A 23128-nucleotide genomic window follows, 5' to 3' on the forward strand; every position below is an offset into this window, starting at 1 on the left:
TTCAAAGCGTGTACAGGCCTGAGAAACCTCCCAGAAGAAAGTGCCCCCTCTTTGTGCACGCCTGACCAAAAAAACCTGCATGGGAATTTTCCGTTCCTAAGTGAGCACCAATTAACTGAGCATGGGCCATGTCACACACCTTGTGATGGTAGGGCCGCGGGAAATTCACTTTCCAACATGAAATGAGGCGTGGGTGGCATAGAGTCTCCAGTAGGTTGTCCATCGACAGCAGCTATAGCATTCCAGGCAATTCCCTAGAATAGTCATTCCAGTGTTCATGCTTAAACAAAGCTAGCAGTGAACAAAACCAAAGTTGCAAGGAGGAGATAGTTTGGGGTGTGCCTCCAGATGATGGTGTGGGGTCAAGAGTCACAGCCATCAAGGCAACATCCTCAAAGCAGATCCCCCACCCGATGTCCGTGGCATCATACTGTGTAGCCACGGCCTTACCTGCTCTTTTCATGATTGGGAATCACCCTTGGACAGTCAACTTTCTTCCAAGACCAGGTTCATTTTCTCTTTGCAGTCTTGATCAAAACACCACTCCTGGCAGCGTTGAGATTGGCAGAATTGCATCAGTCATACAAAGTTAGTATTTCTCTTTCCAGAGTGAGATAGTCTGCAGCACCATTTTCCTCTAAATCACAGTACACCCGCTGGGCTTTTCCAGTCAGAAAAAGAACAAGCAGATGCATTCAGTCATATGCTGGCCAATGCGGACGAGTGGCAGTCCTCTCAAATATTAAGAGGTAGGCTTCAACATCATCCTGGGGGTAAATGGAACAAGAAGCTGCAGCTGAAGCTGCCACCTCGGCCGAGGTGGTGTGAATTTGCAGCATGCTTTTGCATTGGTCAATTCTACATGCAGTTGATTAACTTCTTTGGCCAGTTGCTGGATGATCTTTGCAAAGTTTATTGGTTTACTCATCACAGTAAAATAATCCTGCTAGCTATAACAGTCTGTGGACAGGTGAATAATTACAGGTAGAGTCCAAAAAATATTGGGGTGCCAACAGGGTTGCCCCTTTAAATTCTTCAATTAAACAAATAATCTGTGCTCATGGGCACAAAATAGAAACAAAATAAGCAGCCTTCTTGGCTTTGAGAGAAAGTTTTGACTCTTGAGAGCAGATCTGTCACAGGGAGCTCCATCCTTCCAAGAAGTCCAGGTCCAAATGAGACATTGACATCATCAGTACGCGTTGGACCTTTATAGCCCTACTGCTGGAAGGGGAAGTGTTATTTCCCCTCAAGGGTTGAATTTTTGCTGGTGCAGAGGAGGAGAAAAATGACAAGGTTGATAGCAACAGTGCCCCTCTCACCCCAACTGGGTATGGCATACCTGTGATGAACCGGAAGGGTGTTCCTCTGATGCATATGTCTGAAACAATCCACCTGCAAGTTTACCAAGTTTACCTTTTAACAGGAATGGCTGGATGGTATTGAAAATCAAAAAACCTAATCCTCACAGTGCTGCCAGCTTAGTCCAGGTGAGAATACGCCTTGTGAAGTAGTGTGGAAAGCAGCCCAGACAGAGACAGGCGGACAGAGATGGTTCACCCAACACACGTTTATTGTCCATACTCATATTTACAGTAAGTGCAACACAACCCCTTTCCCACACTATGCCTCTTTCTCTTCAGGCCGCCTCCTTGCCTCCTCCAAGACCTCGTCTCTCGTCCTCCCGACTCCAGCCAATTAACAGCATTTATAATCACTCGGATGTGCCTTCCGATAATCTTCCGCCGGCACTCCCCAGTGTGGCGGAAATGCCTGCTGCGCACCTGGAAGCACTCCGAGTGTCCCCGATCTTCTTCCCCCCAGCACTTCCGGGTGTGGCGGAAGTGCTGAGGTCCAGGGCTCCATAGGCATTGGGGCTCCCCCTGGCGGTGACCACGGGCCCCTACACGGTTGAGCTTCAAAGCTCTGTACCCGTGGTCCCTATAGCCACCAGGGCGGTCACCCCCACGTGATCTGGGGGAGGCGTAAGCCCTCCTCTGGGGTGTCCCAGCCGGGTCACCCCCCTAGCCACCTGTGACACTGCCCCTCCGCTAGCAAAGACCTGTCGGGTGGAGCGGCTCGTCCTGCAAGGGCAGCTTACCCCCGAAGTGGGTCCTACTCCTGCAGCTCCAGGGCCCGGTCCTGCAAAACAAAAAGCAGAAATGGGGCGGAGACACTGCCTGGACACCACCACCTGGCGTCCTTTCGTGCCTCACACAGGCAACGCTCCCCCCTCCTATAGGCACCCCGGGGCCTACTCCTTTGACACCCCCTCTGAAGTTTCCGTGCCCCTCTGGTTGGAACCACTCATACCCCTGTAGCCTCAGCCGACTTTGGGGTTTCCCTCTGCCTCCGCAGAGGGTGGCCATCCACCGGACGTGAGCTTCCTACCTCATGTCCTCCCTTATCGGAGGAGCCTGCTCTCTTCCCTTGATTCCTCCTTTTCCTCTGGGACTCTGTGACAGTTTGGGTCTGCCTATGGCAAATGCACCGATCCTGTCCCGTCTGTGTTCCTGTAAAGCAACGCGAGGCCACCGCTGGCTCGGGGCGTAGGGCGCTATGACCCAGGGCACACATCAGCCCACGTCCTGCCAGCCCTCTCACTTTCTCCCCTCACCGCGTGCGCAGCACCCGCTGCCGTGTCCACTGTCGGAGGCCCCCCCCCCCCACTTGGTTCTGTTCATTCATATCACAGGCCTTTTTGGTGGGGTCTCCCTTACTGTTTACGGGGTCGGTTGTACTCACCGTCCCCGCCACACTGCTCCGGCCAAAGGTTCCAGCGTCACATTGTCTCGGCTGCTCACACGGCGTCTCCACTGACGTGATTGCCTTCCCCCCAGCTTCTCCAATTCCTCACGGAGGGCGCGTAACACCTGCAAAAGTGACTCTGCGGGCTGAAGGCAGACCTCCAACTCACGCAGAGCCACTGGCAAGCACAGAAAATCAGCCGGTGATTGACTTACCTGACTGTCAGTCACATACGCCGGCTGCTTCCTGTGGTTCCTTTCCTTCAGCCCAATCGGGTCCTTCCCCGGCCCAGGATGGACATTCCTTGGTCCCGCCTCCATCCAATAATCGGCAGGCACGCAAGACACACTTTCCAATCCCGTGCCTGTCTTGGGGAGGGACTTCCGGTTCGCGGCTAACTTGTCTCCCTTCTTCCTGGTGCGGTGGCATGCTTGTGATCTCTCGAGCTGCAGCATCTCCTCCTTCACAGCTTCTCCTGCTGCTGTCGCGCTGTTGAAGCCCCGCAGACCATCACGCGCCTGACTCCGATACGGATCCGGGCAGTCCCTGCCTGCTAAACAAAAAACACGCAGGGGGGGCCTGGGAACTTACCTCCCAGGTCCCGTCTGTCCGAGGAGATGTCCTTGGCGTGGCCTCTCTTGACGCAATGCCATCCCGGGCTCCTCCAGCAACAGAACGCTCGTAGGAGCCCGCTGAACTCCACCATCCGTTATCGTTCTCCCGCACCTGAGGGAAACGGCCCTTCTGCGGACCGGTGGCAGTCTGTGGGGCGAGTCTCTCTCTCGGGGCTGTGTGCGTGCTGCAGGTGTGTGGGCGCACCTGCTGCGCCGGGCCGTCCACAACATTATTTTTTGAACCAGGTGGAGCATCCTGCCGACTACGCCAGTGTGGAAAGCAGCCCAGACACAGACAGGCGGACAGCGATGGTTCACCCAACACACGTTTATTGTCCATACTCATATTTACAGTAAGTGCAACACAACCCCAAAGTCCCCAAAAGTCCAGGTCTTTCTCACACTATGCCCTTTTCTCTTCAGGCCACCTCCTTGCCTCCTCCAAGACCTCATCTCTCCACCTCCCGACTCCAGCCAATTAACGGAGGGAGGCGGCCCCTTTTATAAATCACCCAGATGTGCTCCAGGTGCCTCCCGACAATCTTCCGCCGGCACTCCCCAGTGTGGTGGAAGTGCCAGCTGCGCACCCGGAAGCACTCCGGGTGTCCCCGATCTTCTTCCCCTCAGCACTTCCGGGTGTGGCAGAAGTGCTGATGTCCAGGGCTCCATGGCATTGGGGCGCCCCCTGGTGGTGACCACGGGCCCCTACAGGGTAGAGCTTCAAAGCTCTGTACCTGTGGTCCCCATAGCCACCAGGGCGGTCGCCCCCACGTGGTCTGGGGGAGGCGTAAGCCCTCCTCTGGGGCATCCTGGCCGGGTTGCCCCCCCAGCCACCTGTGACAATAGATAATTACATCTTCCAAGTCCAATCTTTGTCTAATTGGCAAACTGCAGGATGTTTTCCACAGCAGTAGCACTTTCTGAAGCCTTTGGGACAGACTAAACAGGACAACACAGTTTTTAGCACAGGCCTTAAGAACTGAAGGACTGACTCCATCTGGTGCTGCAGGTTTTCCTGTTGTAGCTTCCTCAGTTGTTTCCTTACTTGATCTTTGGTTATGGACAGCTCGCAATGATAGTCAGAGGTGGACTTGTCACTGGCCATTCCAGTTGACATGGAATGTTGATATAGTAGGTGGTGTTGGGAGACTGGTCATTGGAAGAAGGTTACAGTGGGAGAGAAATCTGTTAAAAAAACTTGTTCAGGGCATTCGTTTTTTCCATGTCCCATTCTAGCACCTAAACTCCAGATTGTGATTCATGTAATAATGCACAGAGCATTCCAAACATGGAAAAGCTGAGTGAAGGAAAGGAAGTTTACAATTAGCACAGGCTGTACATCATTCAGAGCCTCTTTGTCACTTGATATGAATGTCCTCTTTTTCTCATTTAGGAGACCTTTAATCTCCTTAGTAATCCAGGGAGTGTTGTTTGGAAAGCAACAAACTGTCTTTGAAGGTATTGCTGTGTTAACACAGAAGTTAATATGGTCTGTAATGCAGTGACCAAGTGCCTCCATCTGACTTGCACATCATTTTCTAGTCTGGCATTTGGAAGCAGTGAGAGCCATTTTAACAACAACAAACAACAGCATTTATTTATATAGCACATTTTCATACAAAAAAGTAGCTCAAAGTGCTTTACATAATGAAGAAAAAAATAAATGACAAAATAAGAAATTAAAATAAGACAATATTAGTTAACATAGAAAAAGAGTAAGGTCCGATGTCCAGGGGGGACAGAAAAAAAAAAAAAAAAAACTGCAGACGGCTGGAGAAAAAAATAATATCTGCAGGGGTTCCAGGCCACGAGACCACCCAGTCCCCTCTGGGCATTCTACCTAACATAAATGAAATAGTCCTCTTTGAATTTATTTTAGCCTCCAATATCCACTTCCTCACTATTCTGGTGGTAACAGGTTGCCGTCTTATAAACTAATTGTAGATGGTAATAAGATGAATCAGGTTATGGTCAGATTTGCTTGAAGGTGCCAGTATTTTACATGTAAAATGTTGAATAAAAAAAGTTACATGAAAATGCCTTTACCAAATATGCCGGTCCTGATCCTGACTCAGTAAATGATTTTATGGAGTGAAGAGTTCAGCTGTTAGGACTGACTGATATTTTTGACTCAATGGACTGATAATAATAATCACTTATAATCTATTTAGCGCTTTTATAACTGACTCAAAGCATTAGACAGTGAAGAAGCACTTCAACCACCACCAATGTGTAGCATCCACTTGAATGCTGTCACAGCAGCCATTCTTGCGATAGATAGATAGATAGATAGATAGATAGATAGATAGATAGATAGATAGATAGATAGATAGATAGATAGATAAGATAGATAGATACTTTATTAATCCCAAGGGGAAATTCACATACTCCAGCAGCAGCATACTGATAAAGAACAATATTAAATTAAAGAGTGATAACATTGCAGGTATAACAGACAGACAATAACTTTGTATAATATTAACGTTTACCCCCCCGGGTGGAACTGAACAGTCGCATAGTGTGGGGGCGGAACGATCTCCTCAGTCTGTCAGTGGAGCAGGGCAGTGACAGCAGTCTGTCGCTGAAACTGCTCTTCTGTCTGGAGATGATACTGTTCAGTGGATGCAGTGGATTCTCCATGATTGTGTTTTTTTTAATTTTTTTTTTTATCATAGACAAGTTTACAAGGGATAGGAATACAGTCCTGCTATTAACACATTTCCTAAATGAGCTTATGTACAATAGAAAAACAGGACAGTCTTCTGGTAGTTAGAACATTCAGTCACCTTGTCATTTTAATAGTGTGGAGGGCTAGAGCATATACCAACAGCACTGAGTGCAAAGAGTAGATAGGATCTCAGTCCATTAGCAGAATTCCCGTATAGGGATAGATTTAGAGTCATCCTAATTTACATATTTTTAAGATTAAAAAAAAGAAACTGGAGTGGCAGTGCAAACTCCTCACCAACACTGAGATCTGAAACCAGAACTGCAGACAGGCAGCAGAATGCCACGTGTGCTTCCCTCAACAGGATAATAAAATAATACAAATAGCCTTAATACCCTAAGCAAAAAAAAAAAAAAAAAAAAAGGTAAACAAGAAACTGAAGATTGAATAGCAAACAGAGGAAAATACAGACCAGCACAAGGTGACCACAGCAGAGGGTATCAATGAAGAAACTGAACAGATTAACAATAAACAGGCCTACTATTACAAAAATAAAAATATAGCAAACTATTAACAACTGGAATATTTTATGACTGGCAATTGTTTATGATGACTCTTTATGCATATTAACATTATTGGGGTGCCTCTCCCTTCAATACAGGACATATTTTATAAACGCAGTGTCCGCAAGGCCTGCAGCATTGTGTAGGACCCCTTGCATGGACTTTTCACACTTCTGCCATCCAAGAGAAGATACTGCAGCATCAAAGCCAGATCTGCCAGGCTGCAGGAGAGTTTTTACCCTCAAGCTGTTGAACTCCTTAACACCATGCGGGATCTTCCACACTGCCTCAACCACCTCTAAAAACACATTCCTGCAAAGACTAGTGTGCATGTAGGAAAGAACTGAAAATTTCATACTAATCTAAGTATTCTGACACACTTGATATCCTTCTGCTGTGAAACATTCTGACCTGTCATTGTTTACACATCTTTAACAACTATTATCATACACTGATAATTTCTGTATTATCTATATCTATTATTTATTATATTACATATCTATTGACTATATGTATCTAGATTGCAAATACCATGCATTGCATCAATGTTCATATTGCTTACTACACGTCAATATTTCTGCTACTTCTTTGTCTTGTCTTTGCACAATGTCTTGTCTTGTTTGTGTTTTAATTTTAATTCTATTTTTAATTTATTATTTCCACTTCATGTTGTTACACTGTGGACCCTGAGCTTCGCAATTTTGTCTATTTGTATACCTTTATATGGTTGAGATGACAATAAAGTTCGCTTTGACTTTGACTTGATATTTCCTCAAGAGACAAAGGCTAGGCTCACCGTCCATGTTATATGAATGCCTCACCAGGATAGTCTCTTTGAAAATTGGGTTTAATGTCAATATGAGTAAAAAATGAAGGCCTGTGCTACCCAACTTTGTGGTGTCCCTAAGGGTCCAGAAAGTGTCACTGCTGTGAAAAACATCCTGCATTGCCAAAAAAGCCAGATGCCTCTTCACCTAATGACTTCATCCTAAATGAAAGATCAGAAAACCTAGCATTTTCATTCAAAAAGAATAAAATGAAAGAATTGTGGCTTTGCACAAGAAGGCCCCATATGTACAGCAGTTATCTAATCTCCAGTATCCTGGAGTATGTAGACACTAGGAGTAGCTGGTGTCATGTTTACAAATGCTGAGGTGATAGGTGTGTCCTAAGTTAAAGTACAACATACAGTAGAGTTGACAGCGCTATACAAAAGTACTGATGTGAACAAAGCATTCATTGATAATTGCACTGAATATTTATTTTTATCTGATTAAACTGCAGATCAAAGAAAGAAGAACTACGAGTGGATACCCAATAAATGTTTAGGTTTTGACACTGTACACCACAGGTAATAGGATGAAGCTGAGAAAGACAGAAAACTTGAGCATCTCCTCTATACAGGGCATTATTAAATTGTAAAAGTTACTCCTGAGGTTCAACATATGCATCAAAATACTGGTCCCAGGTTAGGGTCTCACCCAACACAAAAGGAAAGACAGGACAGGGAAGTGACGTACAAAGCAAAGGAAAAAATACCACATGACTTAAGTCTTAGAGCATGTCAAACTTAACGACTTTCTGAATTTTGTTGTCTTTAGGATATTAGATTATACCACTAAGAACTGCAGGGAATGACAGATTACATGACTTCTCAGCACAGTTTCAAATTTCCTACAGCATCACATTTTGGCACAGTTATCAGTGGAGTAAGCCAGAATGTGAATTAGCACAAATTCATGAAAGTAAACAAACAACTTGGAGAAAAAAAGGTAGTAGCAGCTGCTGCTATTGCTGTTTGTGCTTTTGCTTGAAACAAGAAAATAAAAAGAGGATATGTCGTGAAACCTGAAGACAACCACATTGGTTTGGTCATTGATAAGGTGATACACATTGTACTTCCAGCTGAGCGCTCACTGGTTGTCCACTCTTGGACACTGAGGAACCCACATGAGTTGCTATGAAAATCGCAAAGCACTATGACTAAATCACTGGTAATGTTGCACTATAAGACTGGTGGTCATGGGTGCCACCCATGACTGTGTTTATAAATGAAGGCTACGCTTGAAATCTGACACTTTAGTGTGATAAGGGACTTTATTTTTTACGTATTTTATAGAAAACGCATATTTAACTGAAGATAATCATACATTATCTTCTCTTATGTATGAAAATGTGAGCTGTGTGACTGCATTACACAATTTTTTTTTATTTGTTATCTATCCAGTACCTGCAAAATAATGATGGAAGTCTATATATTCCTACTGCAGATAAATTTCTCACTAGGGTTAATAAAGCACTAACTTAACATGATCCTCCCGTAGCATTCCCACAAAAATCCAAATTTTCAAAGCCGTTTTTTGTTTAAAGCCTATGTCACATTAGATGACTTTTCCAGCTATTTTTAGTCGTAGCCTTAAATAACAATCTTAGCGAGTCAGAAACAGTTGGCTGCAGGCTCCTGTGAATCCAGTTACTTAATGTGACATGCCCAACAGCCGAGACCAACTAGCAATTAGTCTACAACTTACTGCAATTTTGTCTTTAGTTGGAGGTACAAGCAATGTACGCAAAAAAGAGCTGAGAACCAGTGAATTCTCATCTGGGAGCACAATGCATAGAATGTGCTGATGGGGAACAAGAAACATGTGTTTCTTGAACCTTGCCAACAAGCAGAGAGGCTCATTTATATAATGTCTTGATTGTTTTTAAAAACAAGAAAGGAAAAAAGGTCAAGAGATTGTTGCTGAACTCGCCACAGCTGTTAACCTTTAAAACAGCACTGGCTTCATGATGCAGCACATTATTTGATATCATAAAAAAGGGGTGAGCAAGACACTGCTGGATGGTTGGGATTTGATCACTAAATGTTACATAGGGAGCGATTTTCAGTTGTTTAAATTGACACGGTCCCATGATGAGATCAGCAACTGTGGTCAATTAAGCTGACATACTCCACGACTAGAAGTTGAGTAATGTGACATCAGCTTTATCTAACTTCATTTAACCAGACAACCTTACCTACCATTCAAATATTTTGTAGTTCTTCTGTTTTTTCTTGAAAACAAGTATACAAATGCTGAATTATTCCCCAAGTTTAGTATCCTCTACACTTCACATTAGTCTTATAGCTAAAATAAGCAAATGTACATTTTACAAAAGTTTGTTTAAATAGTATTGAACATTTGTCAGTTTATTATTAACTGTTTGGTAACCACACAGAAAACAGGGTTATGTGTTTAAATAAAGAAAGAAAAAGAGCTACAAAATATTTTTGGACAGTTGCCATGACAGCTTCTTGTGAATGCAGTATAGAAACATTTAAATTTTAACTAAATGTTAAAATATAGTATTTTATATAATAATAAACTTAAACCATTCTACATCAGTGTGTTGGGTTTTCCTGGACAGGGCATAAGTCCAGACATACTTGCGCACATGTCCACACTGCGGCAAACCTGAAGTCAACAATGAGTGGAATGTTTCACTTGGGGAAAGAATGTTCTATTACTAAAAAAGTATTAATTTAATCTAGTAAAGAAATACCAAGTACAGTGTTATAAATACAGTAATTAATTTAATAGATAGTTGCATAATTTATATTGTTTAAATATGTTCAATTTAAAAGCAGTTGCTAGTATGTGCAGAATATACAACAGTAATGCAACATAGAGGCCTGTTTTATTTTGCTGTAATGATATGCATAATAGAAAAGTTATTATATATGATTTTACATTCCTTAAAAATGCAACATTAAGACATGATAAAAAAATGTTACAGGAAATAAAGCAATGCATCACATTTCCTTAAACGCATTACTCATTTAAGGTTATGTGACACATTATTTTACAGAGCAGTTAAAAACCTCTATGTTGGTCGTGGTTGTCCAAAACGTGTCTTGGGCCTGTTTTATACAAAAGAAAAATAAATTGGATCAGTCCAAATTACATTACTTATTATATAATACAATGTGAAAATCTCACTCTAGTACAAAGTTGCATACTGATATTGCAAGTCACTGCATATACTGAACATTACAAGACAGAAATATATCTTCTCAAAATTTGCAGATTTGTTTTTCTAATCTAACATTTATAAAATATAAATCTACTTAAATAAATGGTAACAAACTCCTTGAGATGTCAAACTATGATATATTAAGTCTATTTTTAAAAATATTTACCCATTAATGAAAATAAAACTGCGGTGGGTTGGCACCCTGCCCGGGATTGGTCCCTGCCTTGTGCCCTGTGTTGGCTGGGATTGGCTCCAGCAGTCCCCCGTGACCCTGTGTTCGGATTCAGCGGGTTAGAAGATGGATGGATGGATGAAAATAAAATCATCTGGGTGAAGCTTTCATAGAAACACCACAAAAACATGCTTCAAATTGGACAATTTTTAGCAGGTTGGATCTTACCCTGGAAACATTTTGGACAGTTTTAAATGAGACAGATGTGCTCAATTGATGATTTTAAAGTTGAATAATTGTATGCTTTGTGCATATGGACCTAGAGTGAATTCTGTGCAACTGCTACCTTACACTCCTTTTCTGAAATGTTGATTGAGAGATCCTTTTCCCACTGCACTCTGGGATCTTTGAAAGGGTGGGACTTTAAAATGTTTTTATATATTACAGAAATGCTGTCTGAGCCCTCAAGACTGATTAATATTTTTTCCAGAATAGAAGTAGGTGGGAGGTGAAGAAAATTGGGCAAGTTTTGTTTAACAAAGTTTCTAATTTGAAGAAAGTGAAAAAAATGTGTTGCTGGAAAGTTAAACTTGGAGTGTAATTGTTCGTAGGATGCAAAGATGTTATCTATGTACAGATGTCTAAGTGATTTAACCCCAAATGTTTTCCAGACATTAAAAACTGAGCACGTTTGAGAAGGTGGAAAAAGGTGGTTATTGTGCAGAGGTGCCACAGATAAAAGCTTCTCTATCTTGAAGTACTTCCTACATTGGTTCCATATTCTGACAAAATGAAGCACAATTGGGTTGTTAGTATAATGGCGATAACTTGTATTTATTAGGGTACAAAGCCAGGAATACAAAAAGTACTGCAGTGTATGTTCATTTATTTTTGTCCATGTCCAGGTTTTTAGAGCTTATACATTTGTTGCCCAGTAGTAAAACTGAAGGTTAGGTAGAGCAATGCCAACTTCTGCCTTAGGTCTTTGTAGGGTCACCCTTTGGGTATGTGGATGTTTTGAATTCCAAATAAATGAGGTTATGATTGAATTTAACTTCTTAAAAAATTATTTATTGATGTATATTGGAATGCTTTGAAATAGAAAAAGAAGCGTAGGAAGGATATTCATCTTGACAGCAACATTAAGAATTAAAGTGAGATGAAGGGTAGACCATGTATTTAAGTCTTGCTTAAGTTTTTTCCATGCAGACAGCAAAATAAAGAGCTTTATGTTTACTTGTGATGTTTACCCCTAAGTATTTAAACTGATCTGCAATGATGAAAGGGAAGGTGTCCAACCTAATATTGTGCGCTAGAGGGTTCACTGGAAAGAGCACACTTTTATTCAAATTAATTCTGAGACCAGTTACTGCTGATACGACTGCAGCACTGTATTTTGTGGATCCGATATATATATATATAGTACCATATCATCTGTATATAGTGAAATTTACTGCTCAAGTCCTTCTCTGATAATCTCCTTTAAATCATAAGCATTTCGACAGTGAACTGCCAGTGGCTCAATGGCGATTGCAAAAAAGTAGTGGTGACAAGGGGCATCCTTGTCTAGTACCACGTTCTAGTTTGAAATAGTCTGAAATAATGTTAATACAAACTGAAGCTTCTGGACTGGTATACAGTAGTTTGATCCATGCACATATGTTCGGGCCAAACCCAAATTTCTCCAATGTAGTGAAAAGGTAGTTTCACACAACCATATCAAATGCTTCTTCTGCATCCAACAATAATATCACTTCCAGGATGTTAGACTTTGTGGGTGAATATATTATATTAAAAATGCATCTAAGATTGGAAGCTAAGTGTCTGCCTTTAATAAATAGTTTGGTCTTGTGATATTACCAAAGGAAGCACTTTCTTAATCCTTCTAGCTAGGACTTTGGAGAGTATCTTAACATCATTATTCAGAAATGAGATTGGCCTATATGATACACATTGTATCAAGTCCTTATTTTGCTTAGGAAAGATGGTAACAATAATTGGCAAAAAAGTTTGAGGTAGAAATTTTTCTCTAGCTTCTGTAAATGTTGCTAATAAAAAGGGGAGCTAACTTAACTGAGATTTTTTTTATAAAATTCGTCAGGGTAGCCCATCAGGGTCTGCTGTGTTCCCACTCTGAAGTGAGTTTATAGCATCTAGTAATTCTGATAGTATCAGAGGTTTATTCAGTTCCTCTGCACTTAAGAGTATCTAGCTGTGGTAGCTAATGTATCAAAAAATGCATTAGATTGTGTCTTGTGTTCTTTAAGCTGAGTAGAATATAAGGACTTATAGTAGCCTCTAAATGTGTGCATTATATTTTTATGGCCAATGATTCTATCTCCGTCTGTGTTGGAGATTACCGATATTGCATTCTGAACAACTTCTTTTTGGAGCAGTTGCCTTGACAGTAGCCTTGACAACAGCAGTTGCTGGTCTTGTCATCTGAGGATGCCTAATTACACAACTACTAAAAACTGCTGCAAAAATCAAGTAAATGTCACTGGACTTTTAGATAATACTTTGTACATTTTTAACTGTTTACATACACTATGATTTCTGTGAATTTCCCCTTGACAAACAAAATAATTGCTTACTTTACTTACATTAGACCTATTTAGACAGAATTAGCTTCTGGGTATACGTCTGTAAAGTCATTGTTACCACAAGACGTCAGAAAATTTTATTATGGATAAGCACATGGTAGGATGTGTCTGATTTTGCAGACAGGTGTAGTTTCATGAATTTATTATTAATTGACCAAAACAAAATACAAATGGGACTTGGATTTTTTTTTACCTAATCAAGGCCACAAACATGAATCCCCTGATAAGAATTCTATGTTTGGAGGTATTTTGTCCTCAAACTGTTCCACTGGATTGACAAAGAATACATTTGTTTTAAGTGGTTCAATGTTGGTCAGATAAAGCATGGACAATTTCTTCGACTGCCTCTATTTTTCTGTGAAAACACTAAAAATCCCACACTGGGGAAATACCTTTTTCACATGAAATAACTGAATTTTACTGACATGTCAATTCAAACAGGACTAGTTTAACCTGGGGATATACTTTTACTGACTTTTTGTAGAAGAGTAAAAACTATGGAGACTTTTATGAGACATGAACATGCAGTCTGTAAATTATTAATGAACTGAACTGGACAAAAATTACAGTGGTCCTTCTATAATAATTACTACCACATGGTTTAAAACTAATCCCATTCAAAGAGGGCTTTACTCCCTTCTCTTTCTGTGTCTCTTTTTCCTTCAAATAACTCTACATAGATTGTAGGCTTTCAGTTCTATATTGTGATATCACCGGTACAACAAAGACTGAGTTAAATCCTAAAGACCGTTTTACCGGCACAGAAGTAAAAAAAAAAGTAAACAATCCTACAAAACCATACTTTGGATTTTTTTAAAACTCTTTAATTCATTTGAACTGTATAATTTCTGTGAGTACTTAACAGAAAAACTACTAGTTTAAATGCTAAAAATCGGAATGTTTTAAAATTTACCTGATGCTCTTGTCCATGCTGTGCTGGCGAGTATTTGCTTGAGAAACGGCTTTAAACTGAGCTTCCAGTCTGGCATAAATTCCACCCGCATACTTAAAAAGACCAATAGAAAAAAAGAAAAAAAAAAAGATTTATCACATGAAAATATAAGTCTGAAACAAAGTAACAAATCTGAGTTTTAAAACAGAACTCTTCATTGCATATTATACTGTCAAACAAATGGAATCACCAAATTATGTTACTTTACAACAAACTAATTTTCGTAATGACAATTGCATAGATTTAACAGCAACATTTTTTTGTTTACTTATTAACGGTAATATAAACAACTGTTTCCCATCATTCCTTGAAGATTCTGACAACACAAGGTAAAGGTGTGGGTATAGGCAGAGCCATTTGGACCTCTCAGTGAGGTCCAAATGCACCATCATAAAAGGACAAATGCATGTGTTTCTACAATTTTTATTTTATAATGGAGAAAACATAAACGTTTCCCTATATGTAGGCACACAAATTGGTGTTATTTGTCTTTGTACACTGCTTGGCGCACAGCTGAAATAATACACACAGAGGCTGTGACACTCCACTAATGTCTTGTTTAAAAGTTAAACATACAGTGCCTATAAAGAACCCCCCCGAACGTTTTCACATTGAATCACAACGGATGTATTTTAGCTTTGTTGACACTGATCAGTAGAAAATACTCTTTAATGTCAAAGTGAGAACAGATCTCTGCAAAGAGATCTAAATTTGTTACAATGATAAAACACAAAATAATTCATCACACAAGTATTCACCTCTTTCAAGTAAGCATTTAGCAGATGTGCCTTTGACAGCCTTATACAGCCTTGACTCAGTGTACCCAGGTCTCCACATCTGGACTGCAGTTTTTTTTCCCCATCCCCATGTACGCCAATCATGATAGAACAGCCTTTTTCAAGTCCAGCCACAAATTCTCATATGCATCCCCTGACTTATGCTTTTCAATCACCTTTTCATAGAGTTGCTTGGGATGTTCTTGGCCACTTAAGGACATTAGCATTGTTGCTTTTAAGTCATTTCTGTGTCACTGAGTTTATACTTGTGGTTATCATCTTCCTGTAAAACAAATAAGTCTCTCAAGTCACAGGTTTCTTGAAGACTATATCAGGGTTCCTTCAGGATTTGCATGTATTCTGTTGCATCCATTTTACCCTCAAAAGCTTCCCAGGGTCTGCTGCAGAGAATCATTTACATAGTATGATGCTGCCATCACTATGCGTTATAGTGGAGATGGCATGTTTTTAATAAGGTGTTTAGTCTGATGATGGAAAAGCTCAATTTTGACATTATCAGGCCACTGAACCTTTTTCCAGCAAACTGCAGGGTCTCTCAAGTGTCTTCTGCCAAGATGTGTGTTTTTTTTTTTTTTTTTTTATAAATAGTATGGTTCACTTTGCCACTCCCTCATAAAGCTGCATCTGGAAAAAATGCAGGCACAGTTTTTGTCTCTCCAATCTCAGCCACTGTAGTATGCCAACTTCTTTAGAGTTCTCATAGGCCTCTTGGTAGCCTTCCTAACTAGTTAGTCATCATCTTGCACAATCACTCTGCCTTTGGGGACAGGCTACTCTAGACAGATTTATAGCTATGTAATTCCATTTACATTTGTTAATGAACTCCAAGGGATATTCGTTGACTTTAAATTTTTTTGTCTCCATCCCTTAACTTGTGCTATTCAATCTCCTTTAATCTCAGTTTCACATTGTTGCTTGAAGTGTTTGCCTGTCTTAATTGTGTAGGTAAGGCCACCATACTGACTCACCAGAAGTTGGACCTTACAGATAAGGTGCATTTAGGCTAAAATCAGTTGAAACCCCACATATCTGATCTCTATTGAACTAATTATGAAACTTGTAAAACCAACTGGTTACACAAGTGATGATTTAGATGTGCCATATTAAAATGGATGAATACTTATGTATACAATTATTATTATTTTTTTAATAGTTGTAGTTAATTAAGACCACTTTGCAGAGTCCCATTTTCACTTTGACATTAATGAGTCTTTTTCTGTTGATCAGTGTCAAAAAAGTCAAATTAAATCTACTATGATTCAATATTGTATGACAATAAAATGTGGAAATGTCCAAGGAGGTGAATACTTTTAAAAGACACTTTATATGAATATAAAATTGGACTATTTTCCTCATGCCACAGAAACTGTCCATGTAACACATTATACTTGAGCAGATACAGTATGCGGATGAATCAAGACAGTTTTCCATGGAAACAAACTAAAAAGGTATCAATCTTTGACACGTGCAGATTGCAAAAATGTTTGGAAAATGGATAAATGATTGAAGGAAACTAAAATAAAGCTTATTCATACTTACTTCTTTTCCTTCCTTAGACTTGCTTCCATCTAGGTCACCAAATCTTAGCTTGGCTAGATATCCAATAATTTCAGACATTCTTCGCTGATCTACCGTAAATAGGTTTTCAAGCAAACAGTTTAATATATTTCATGGTATACCTGCAAATCAATTAATGTTTATCATATTTCACAAACTACAGTCTGACCTACCCTCCTCTCTTTGAGCATCTTGGTTGTATCTCATGGAACGAGTGGTGTCCCATTTATTTTTCTGAATGCTTACACTATAAAAGAAAAGTAAACATTTTGATAAATGAATAGCGGTTACAAAATGCAAATGTACTGTAAATGGCTGATTCTGCAGAAAGACTTAAGTTCTCTATTGTAGTTCTAATTATTTGTATAAAGTTCAGAGTATGAATAAATATTACGCTGTTTTAGCATTCACATTCTTCTCATTATGAACCAATTTTGTTACAAAAAAATCAAACAATCACAACTGTTAAAGTTAAATACTTTGTTTGTTTGAATAGCTTTGCCATTTCTAATTAAGAAAATGTTTATTCAGTGAATTAAAAGTACAGCATTAAGCTGTCCAAAAACTAAACTTATTGTTAACTTTCCACTGGAATTTATCAGAGGGGGAAAGTGCAATATTATACCACATAGTACAACTCTAAAGGAAGAAAAACCAAATTGAATAACTTAAATGGAATAATAATAATCAGAAATGATCATTTGCTTATTTAGAAGAGAAATTAAAATTATAATTTGTATGAGTACATTATAGATCAGAAATAAAATGTAGAAAAAAGGTCAAAGAAGGCAAAAAGTAAATTTTTCAATAAATATAATATAAAATTCATTTACATTTTTCAGAGATTTACATTCACTGATAGTAAAATTTGCACTGTGATGAACAGATAAGATAAAATGTACTCATTTCTGTATATTGTTATGTATATATTAATACATAACTTATAACAGCAAACATTTCAGTGTGGTGTGCTGTATGTCAACTTCTTTTCATAATAATTGAACCAACCATTCATCCATCTAGCAATAATAAGGCCCACATCATATAGTGGAATGATAAAAGTCAATCCCAGCAGTACTGTGTGCAAAGTGGGGCCTAACCTGGAAAACACGTTAGTTCAAAAAAATGTTTTTTTTTTTTGTTTTTTTTTAAAAAACACTCTCCTGAATTGTATAACAATTTTAATCTACATTCACAAATGCCATTAATTCTATTCTATCCAGCCTATTTATAGACTCGCTTTTTCCATTTGTGGCATGTATGGAGCCAGGGTAAAAATTATTCTGGCAACAACTGGTACAAGTCAGGAGGCAGGCCAGTCCATGAGAGGACAACTTCATTCACAACCATGACTGCTCATATTGGGCCAGTATTATAAACAATGTGGTGAGAAATTTAACTGTCATCTCTTTATTACTGTTCTTATTATTACTACTGCGAGGGACGTTCAAAAAGTTTCCACACTTTTCTTTAACTCTATATATTAAGAATTTCAACAACAAATTACATAACTTTTCTACATAGTCACCTTTGTTTGAGATGCAATTTTCCCAGTGTCATACCAACTTTTTAATGCCTAATTTATATTCCCCCCGCCTTCACCGTTTCCAGTGAAAATATAAAAGTGCTGAAACTTTTTGAACATCCCTAGTATTCAAGTGGCAAATTATGTGCACAACAACGAATTTAAGCAAACAAACCTCTAGTTTTGTGTTTTTTTTTGTGTGTGTGTGTGTGTGGGGGGGGGGGGGCCTTGTCGTCTTAAGAGAGTAAAGGCTGGGGGGCTGCCAAAAGGCAGGCAATTGCGGCACTCCTTGTGTGATTTTGGGCTTTACAGTACAAAAATAAATTGTTTTGTATTGTATTGTATTATATGATGAGTTCCATTTACACTGAAAGACTTTAGTGCAGATATGAGTATAATGGCAATGAAACCCACATGAAACAATGTATAATAGTATGTGAAAACTGGATACTATGTCATTTGAATAACCTGTATTCATTATACAGTATGTAATAAGGAATCAAGCTTTTAATGTTGGCTTGAACTGTCAAATAATAACAAATATAATGAATAAATAAGACCTCACTAGCCAACCCGTGGCGTAACATACGCTGCATAATTATGTATTGATGGGTGAACACTTGCTGAACGACACAGTTGTCCAAATGGGGTGGGTTTGTGGATACCACTGTGAGTAAATGAAAAGATGGACCTCTGGAGAGAGCAACATACAATTGTCCGTGACTGAAAGTGGGATCGTCTGTGACGATGGAGGCCACGCTGGTGAAAGTTACTTCGTCGGTAAGGTTAAGTTTCAGCACTTGTTCATTAAGGTGTAGCGAGTCTTCGTTGTTGACGCTTAATATAGCTTGCGTTCTGAGTTGTTCCGGAGTCACAGTTGAGAAACACTTTTTTAATGTCTTTTAAGCACAGGGAAAAAAATTAACATGTGAAACATCCGTAATGTAATAAGCCACCAAGAAAAGTAACATTGCAACAATGCACGCTACGATCCGATCGCTGTAAACAGAAGTGAAAACAAAATCGAGGCCGGTGCATTCTTTAACTGCCTTGTAGCGCAATGGTAGTGCTGCTGTTTTGCAGTAAGGACACTGTGGAAGATTTTGGGTTCGCTTCCTGGTTTCTCCCTGTGTGGATAGCGCTTTGAATACTGAAAACACCGGTATATCAATATAATGAAGTATTATTATTCTTATGCGTCCAGCGCTCTCTCTCTCCCGTGCCTGTATGCGTGTGTGTGTCGCTCGCTCTCTGCACGTGTTCCTGCAGGCATACCAGTAAGTGAATGAAAAGATGGAACTCTGGAGAGAGCAACATACAACTGTCCGTGACTGAAACTGGTTTTGGCAGATACATGCACATCTTTTTGAAAGTTTGTCCCTGTGCCTTATCAATTGTCATCGCAAAGGCAAATCTAACAGGAAATTGTCTTCGTGTTAAAGTAAAAGGCAAATTATCCGTGACAAACTGTTTTACACACTGCATACCAACCCGCGGCGTAGTATACGCCGCATAATCACGCCACTTTTTTAATGTTTTTTAAGCAGAGGGAAAAAATGAACATTTGCAAAATCCGTAACGCCGCTTTCAGTAAGTACAATGCACACGCGTTTAATTTGTCAGCCACTTTTTGCCAGCAGTCTTTTCTGGTTTGGGCTGCTTTTGCAGTGTTACCGCTTGTGCATATTAAATCTTGAAATCCTTCGAATAACTAATTAACTAACTAACATCCACCCAGCTTGTGAGAAAAAAATGTGCCCGTTCTTTCATCATTTTGTTGCAGCCTATCAAAGACTTGCTGATCATGTTTTCTAGACTCAATATACAGTGGAACCTCGGTTCACAACCATAACCGAAGCAATTTCCCCCATAGGATTGCATGTAAATACAATTAATCCATTCCAGACCATACGAACTGTATGTAAATATATTTTTTTAAAGATTTTTAAGCACAAATATAGTTAATTATTACACCATAGAATGCACAGTGTAATAGTAAAAACATTGAATAACACTGACATAAACACCCAGGCTCCCTGCTCAGCTGTATAGCATGTGCTGTGCATGCGCAGGCTCTCTCTCTCAGCAGCACGCGAGCCTCCCCAGCCCCCCCCTCTCTCTCAGCAGCACACCGAGCCTCCCCAGCCCCCCCTCTCTCTCTCTCTCTCTCTCAGCAGCACACGAGCCTCCCCAGCCCCCCCTCTGTCTCTCAGCAGCATGCGAGCCCCCTCCCCCAGCAGCACGCGAGCCCCCTCCCCCTCTGTCTCTCAGAAGCACTCGAGCCCACTCTCTCTCTCTCTCTCTCTCAGCAGCACGCGGACCCCCACCCCCTCTGTCTCTCTCCTTCGGGCATTTCTCCCCTGTGTAGTGTGTGAGCGAGTGAGGAGAGAGAGAGCAAGCCAGTACGTTACAGTGAACGAGAGCAGGCTCGAAGGCAATGTGTTCCTGTGGTATAGCGGGTCCATAGCTCCCCTTCAAAAGGCCATTTTTAATCAGGCGACTGACAGTAGTGGAGTCAGGCACAGAGAAGGTCAGCTGCAGAGAGAGCGTCTCGACTGTTGCAGGGCCTGAAGCAGGTGAGACGCTAATGAAAAAGAGGCACAGGGCTTATTGGTTTTTAAAGACTGCTTCCTTCATTGTGTTTTAACTTCAGTTTTAAAGGATTGCGCGGCTCTCTCTTGCGCTGCCTGTGTGTGCCTCTGTCTCTCTCTCTCTCTCTGGCGTTGCCTCTCTGTGTGTGTGTGTGTGTGTGTGCGCGCCCCTCTGTCTCTCTGGCGCTGCCTGTGTGTACGCGGCTCTCTCTATCGCGCTGCCTTTGTGTGCCTCTGTCTCTCTCTGGCGCTGCCTCTGTGTGAACCAAGGTTCCACTGAGGTTGACTAATGAAAAGTCAACGTGGCTCAGAGCTGCAAGTGTACTGTGGCACAGACAAACAGAAATGACGGCATGTTTCCCTTGGCATCGCGTCTGAGTTGGTGGGCGTGGCACTGTGATTCTTTCGTCGTATCCAATGGTCTAAGAGTTGGTGGGCGTGGCTCCTTCCTGTGTGTGCCATTGGCGTCTTACTTGTCGGCGGTTTAGTGAATCCACGCCCCTTCCGGCGTGCTTTCCATGGTCGGCTACTTGTCTTCTGGCTTAGTGAATTATATATATATAGATACTGCCATATGTTTTTGGGTCCAGAAACCCCAACATAATCAAGAAGACCCAACACATACAAAGCAAGAAGGAGATTTATTACAAGATAAAGGTAATATGCAGACCTGACCCTGAACCATCACATGTCCTTAACCACCACATACACACCAGTACCAAAAACTCCCTGTTACTTTTCTGTTAGAAACACATCTTCTCCACACCTTGATCTTTTTTCCTACTTTCCAAAGAGCTCTTTCGAAAGTCTCAACTCTTAACGTTCAGCTACCCAGAGTGCCAAAAGAGGCTTCTAAACTGCAGCCAGTAACTTCTTTTGCGGGATAGCCTGTGAATAACATCCAGTGCTCAGAAGTTGTGTTGAAGCTCCTGGGCTTATACTTAGAGCTCCCTCTGGTGGACTCAGATGTTTCTTTACTTCTGTGCCTGGACCATGAGGACAAATGAACCCAGGTTCTCCTTCCAAATAGCTAAGGGGATCCAATACAACTTACGAAGGGATCCCATGTACTTACCAATTTAGAGGACTCCCAGTAAATTAGTGTTTGCCCCTATAAAGAGTTTAGAACCTTAGAAGTCCCTTGGTAGTTAATATTGGATGCTACCATGACTAACATCAGTATAAGTATACTATATATATATATATGTATTGTGGCCCGAGGGATTGCTCTTGTGGTCCCTGAAACTAAAAATAAAAGTACTGCCTCTGCCCTTCTATCATTTTTCCATCCTATATATACTCATATATAGTAGTCAGTCGAGGGTAAGACAGAAGTCAACATGAAATGTTGGGCTGCCAACAGGGCCACCCTGTTTACTTAAAATAATAAATTGACAAAAAGTAACAATCGCTTGATGGTGCAGTAAAGTAACAATAGCAAAATATAACTGTTAGCTGTATCTTAAATGCTTTGGAGAGTGGTAAGGCTTCAGGGACAGAAGTCTGTAGTGTAGTTGTCTCATTTCCTAAATAAGATGCCACTTTCTGGGAGAACCTTGCCTTTATAGCTCAAGGCCCTGAAGGGACAGGGACAGTTGCCCTCAATGGGCATCTTCTCAGAGCTGTTGGTGATAAAAGAGATGGATGAGTTAGCGATCGTACCCCCTGGTGGTAGTGTTTGCCTCCGACATGCATATATACCCACATAAGGTGGGTATACATAGGATTATATTATATTACATGGGATTATATACATAGATCAATCTACACCCTGTCAAGTAAAACAAACCAGTTGCCGTGGCTCAGCCTCAGATGCTGACATCCAAGGTTCAATTCCCACAAGGGAAGCAAAGGTAAGTACACCCAATGAGCCCCAATTAGGGCAATACATATGTTGTGTACTCTTTGTATTATTTGTCAGGTACTATATAACATATCTATGATCTGCTTCTTGCAACTGAGAGGGAGTAGCAGATTTTTGCTGACCTGCCAACCAACCACTACTGTTACTTGGTAGGTAACCACCCAAATATTCTGTTTGCAATCATACCTATGGATGCAATTCTCCCATCTACAACCACAAGGTACAAAGCATCTATGGCTATTATGAATATCTTCTGTTGAAATTGTTAAAACTGATAACTGTTATATAGCCTTTAAAATATCATACAGTTCATGCTTTGGTTAATCAGTAAGACATCATCTGATACATACTCATATCATGTGCAAGTCTGCAAAATTTACAAAAATGTTCTCTAATTCACTATACTGTAGATAAGCACAGAGACAGTCTGCAGGAAAACAGCTTTAACATCTGATCT

General features: G+C 40.6%; 1 protein-coding gene across 4 annotated transcripts in view; it reads right to left on the bottom strand.

Moving 5' to 3' along the window:
* Nucleotides 1–10150: 10150 nt before the first annotated feature.
* Nucleotides 10151–23128, bottom strand: part of sanbr (SANT and BTB domain regulator of CSR) — a 160330-nt gene continuing 147352 nt past the window's right edge. For all 4 annotated transcript variants that reach the window (XM_051919330.1, XM_051919329.1, XM_051919328.1 and 1 more), the window contains exons 18-21: nucleotides 16865–16938; nucleotides 16674–16762; nucleotides 14299–14390; nucleotides 10151–10497 (exon numbers count right to left, since the gene is read on the bottom strand). In XM_051919330.1, the coding sequence (XP_051775290.1) occupies nucleotides 10461–10497; nucleotides 14299–14390; nucleotides 16674–16762; nucleotides 16865–16938 (292 nt within the window). In that variant the 3' untranslated portion in view covers nucleotides 10151–10460. The remainder of the gene's footprint in view (nucleotides 10498–14298; nucleotides 14391–16673; nucleotides 16763–16864; nucleotides 16939–23128) is intronic.

Source organism: Erpetoichthys calabaricus, chromosome 15 (genome assembly GCF_900747795.2).
Source record: "Erpetoichthys calabaricus chromosome 15, fErpCal1.3, whole genome shotgun sequence".
Lineage (NCBI taxonomy): Eukaryota > Metazoa > Chordata > Cladistia > Polypteriformes > Polypteridae > Erpetoichthys > Erpetoichthys calabaricus.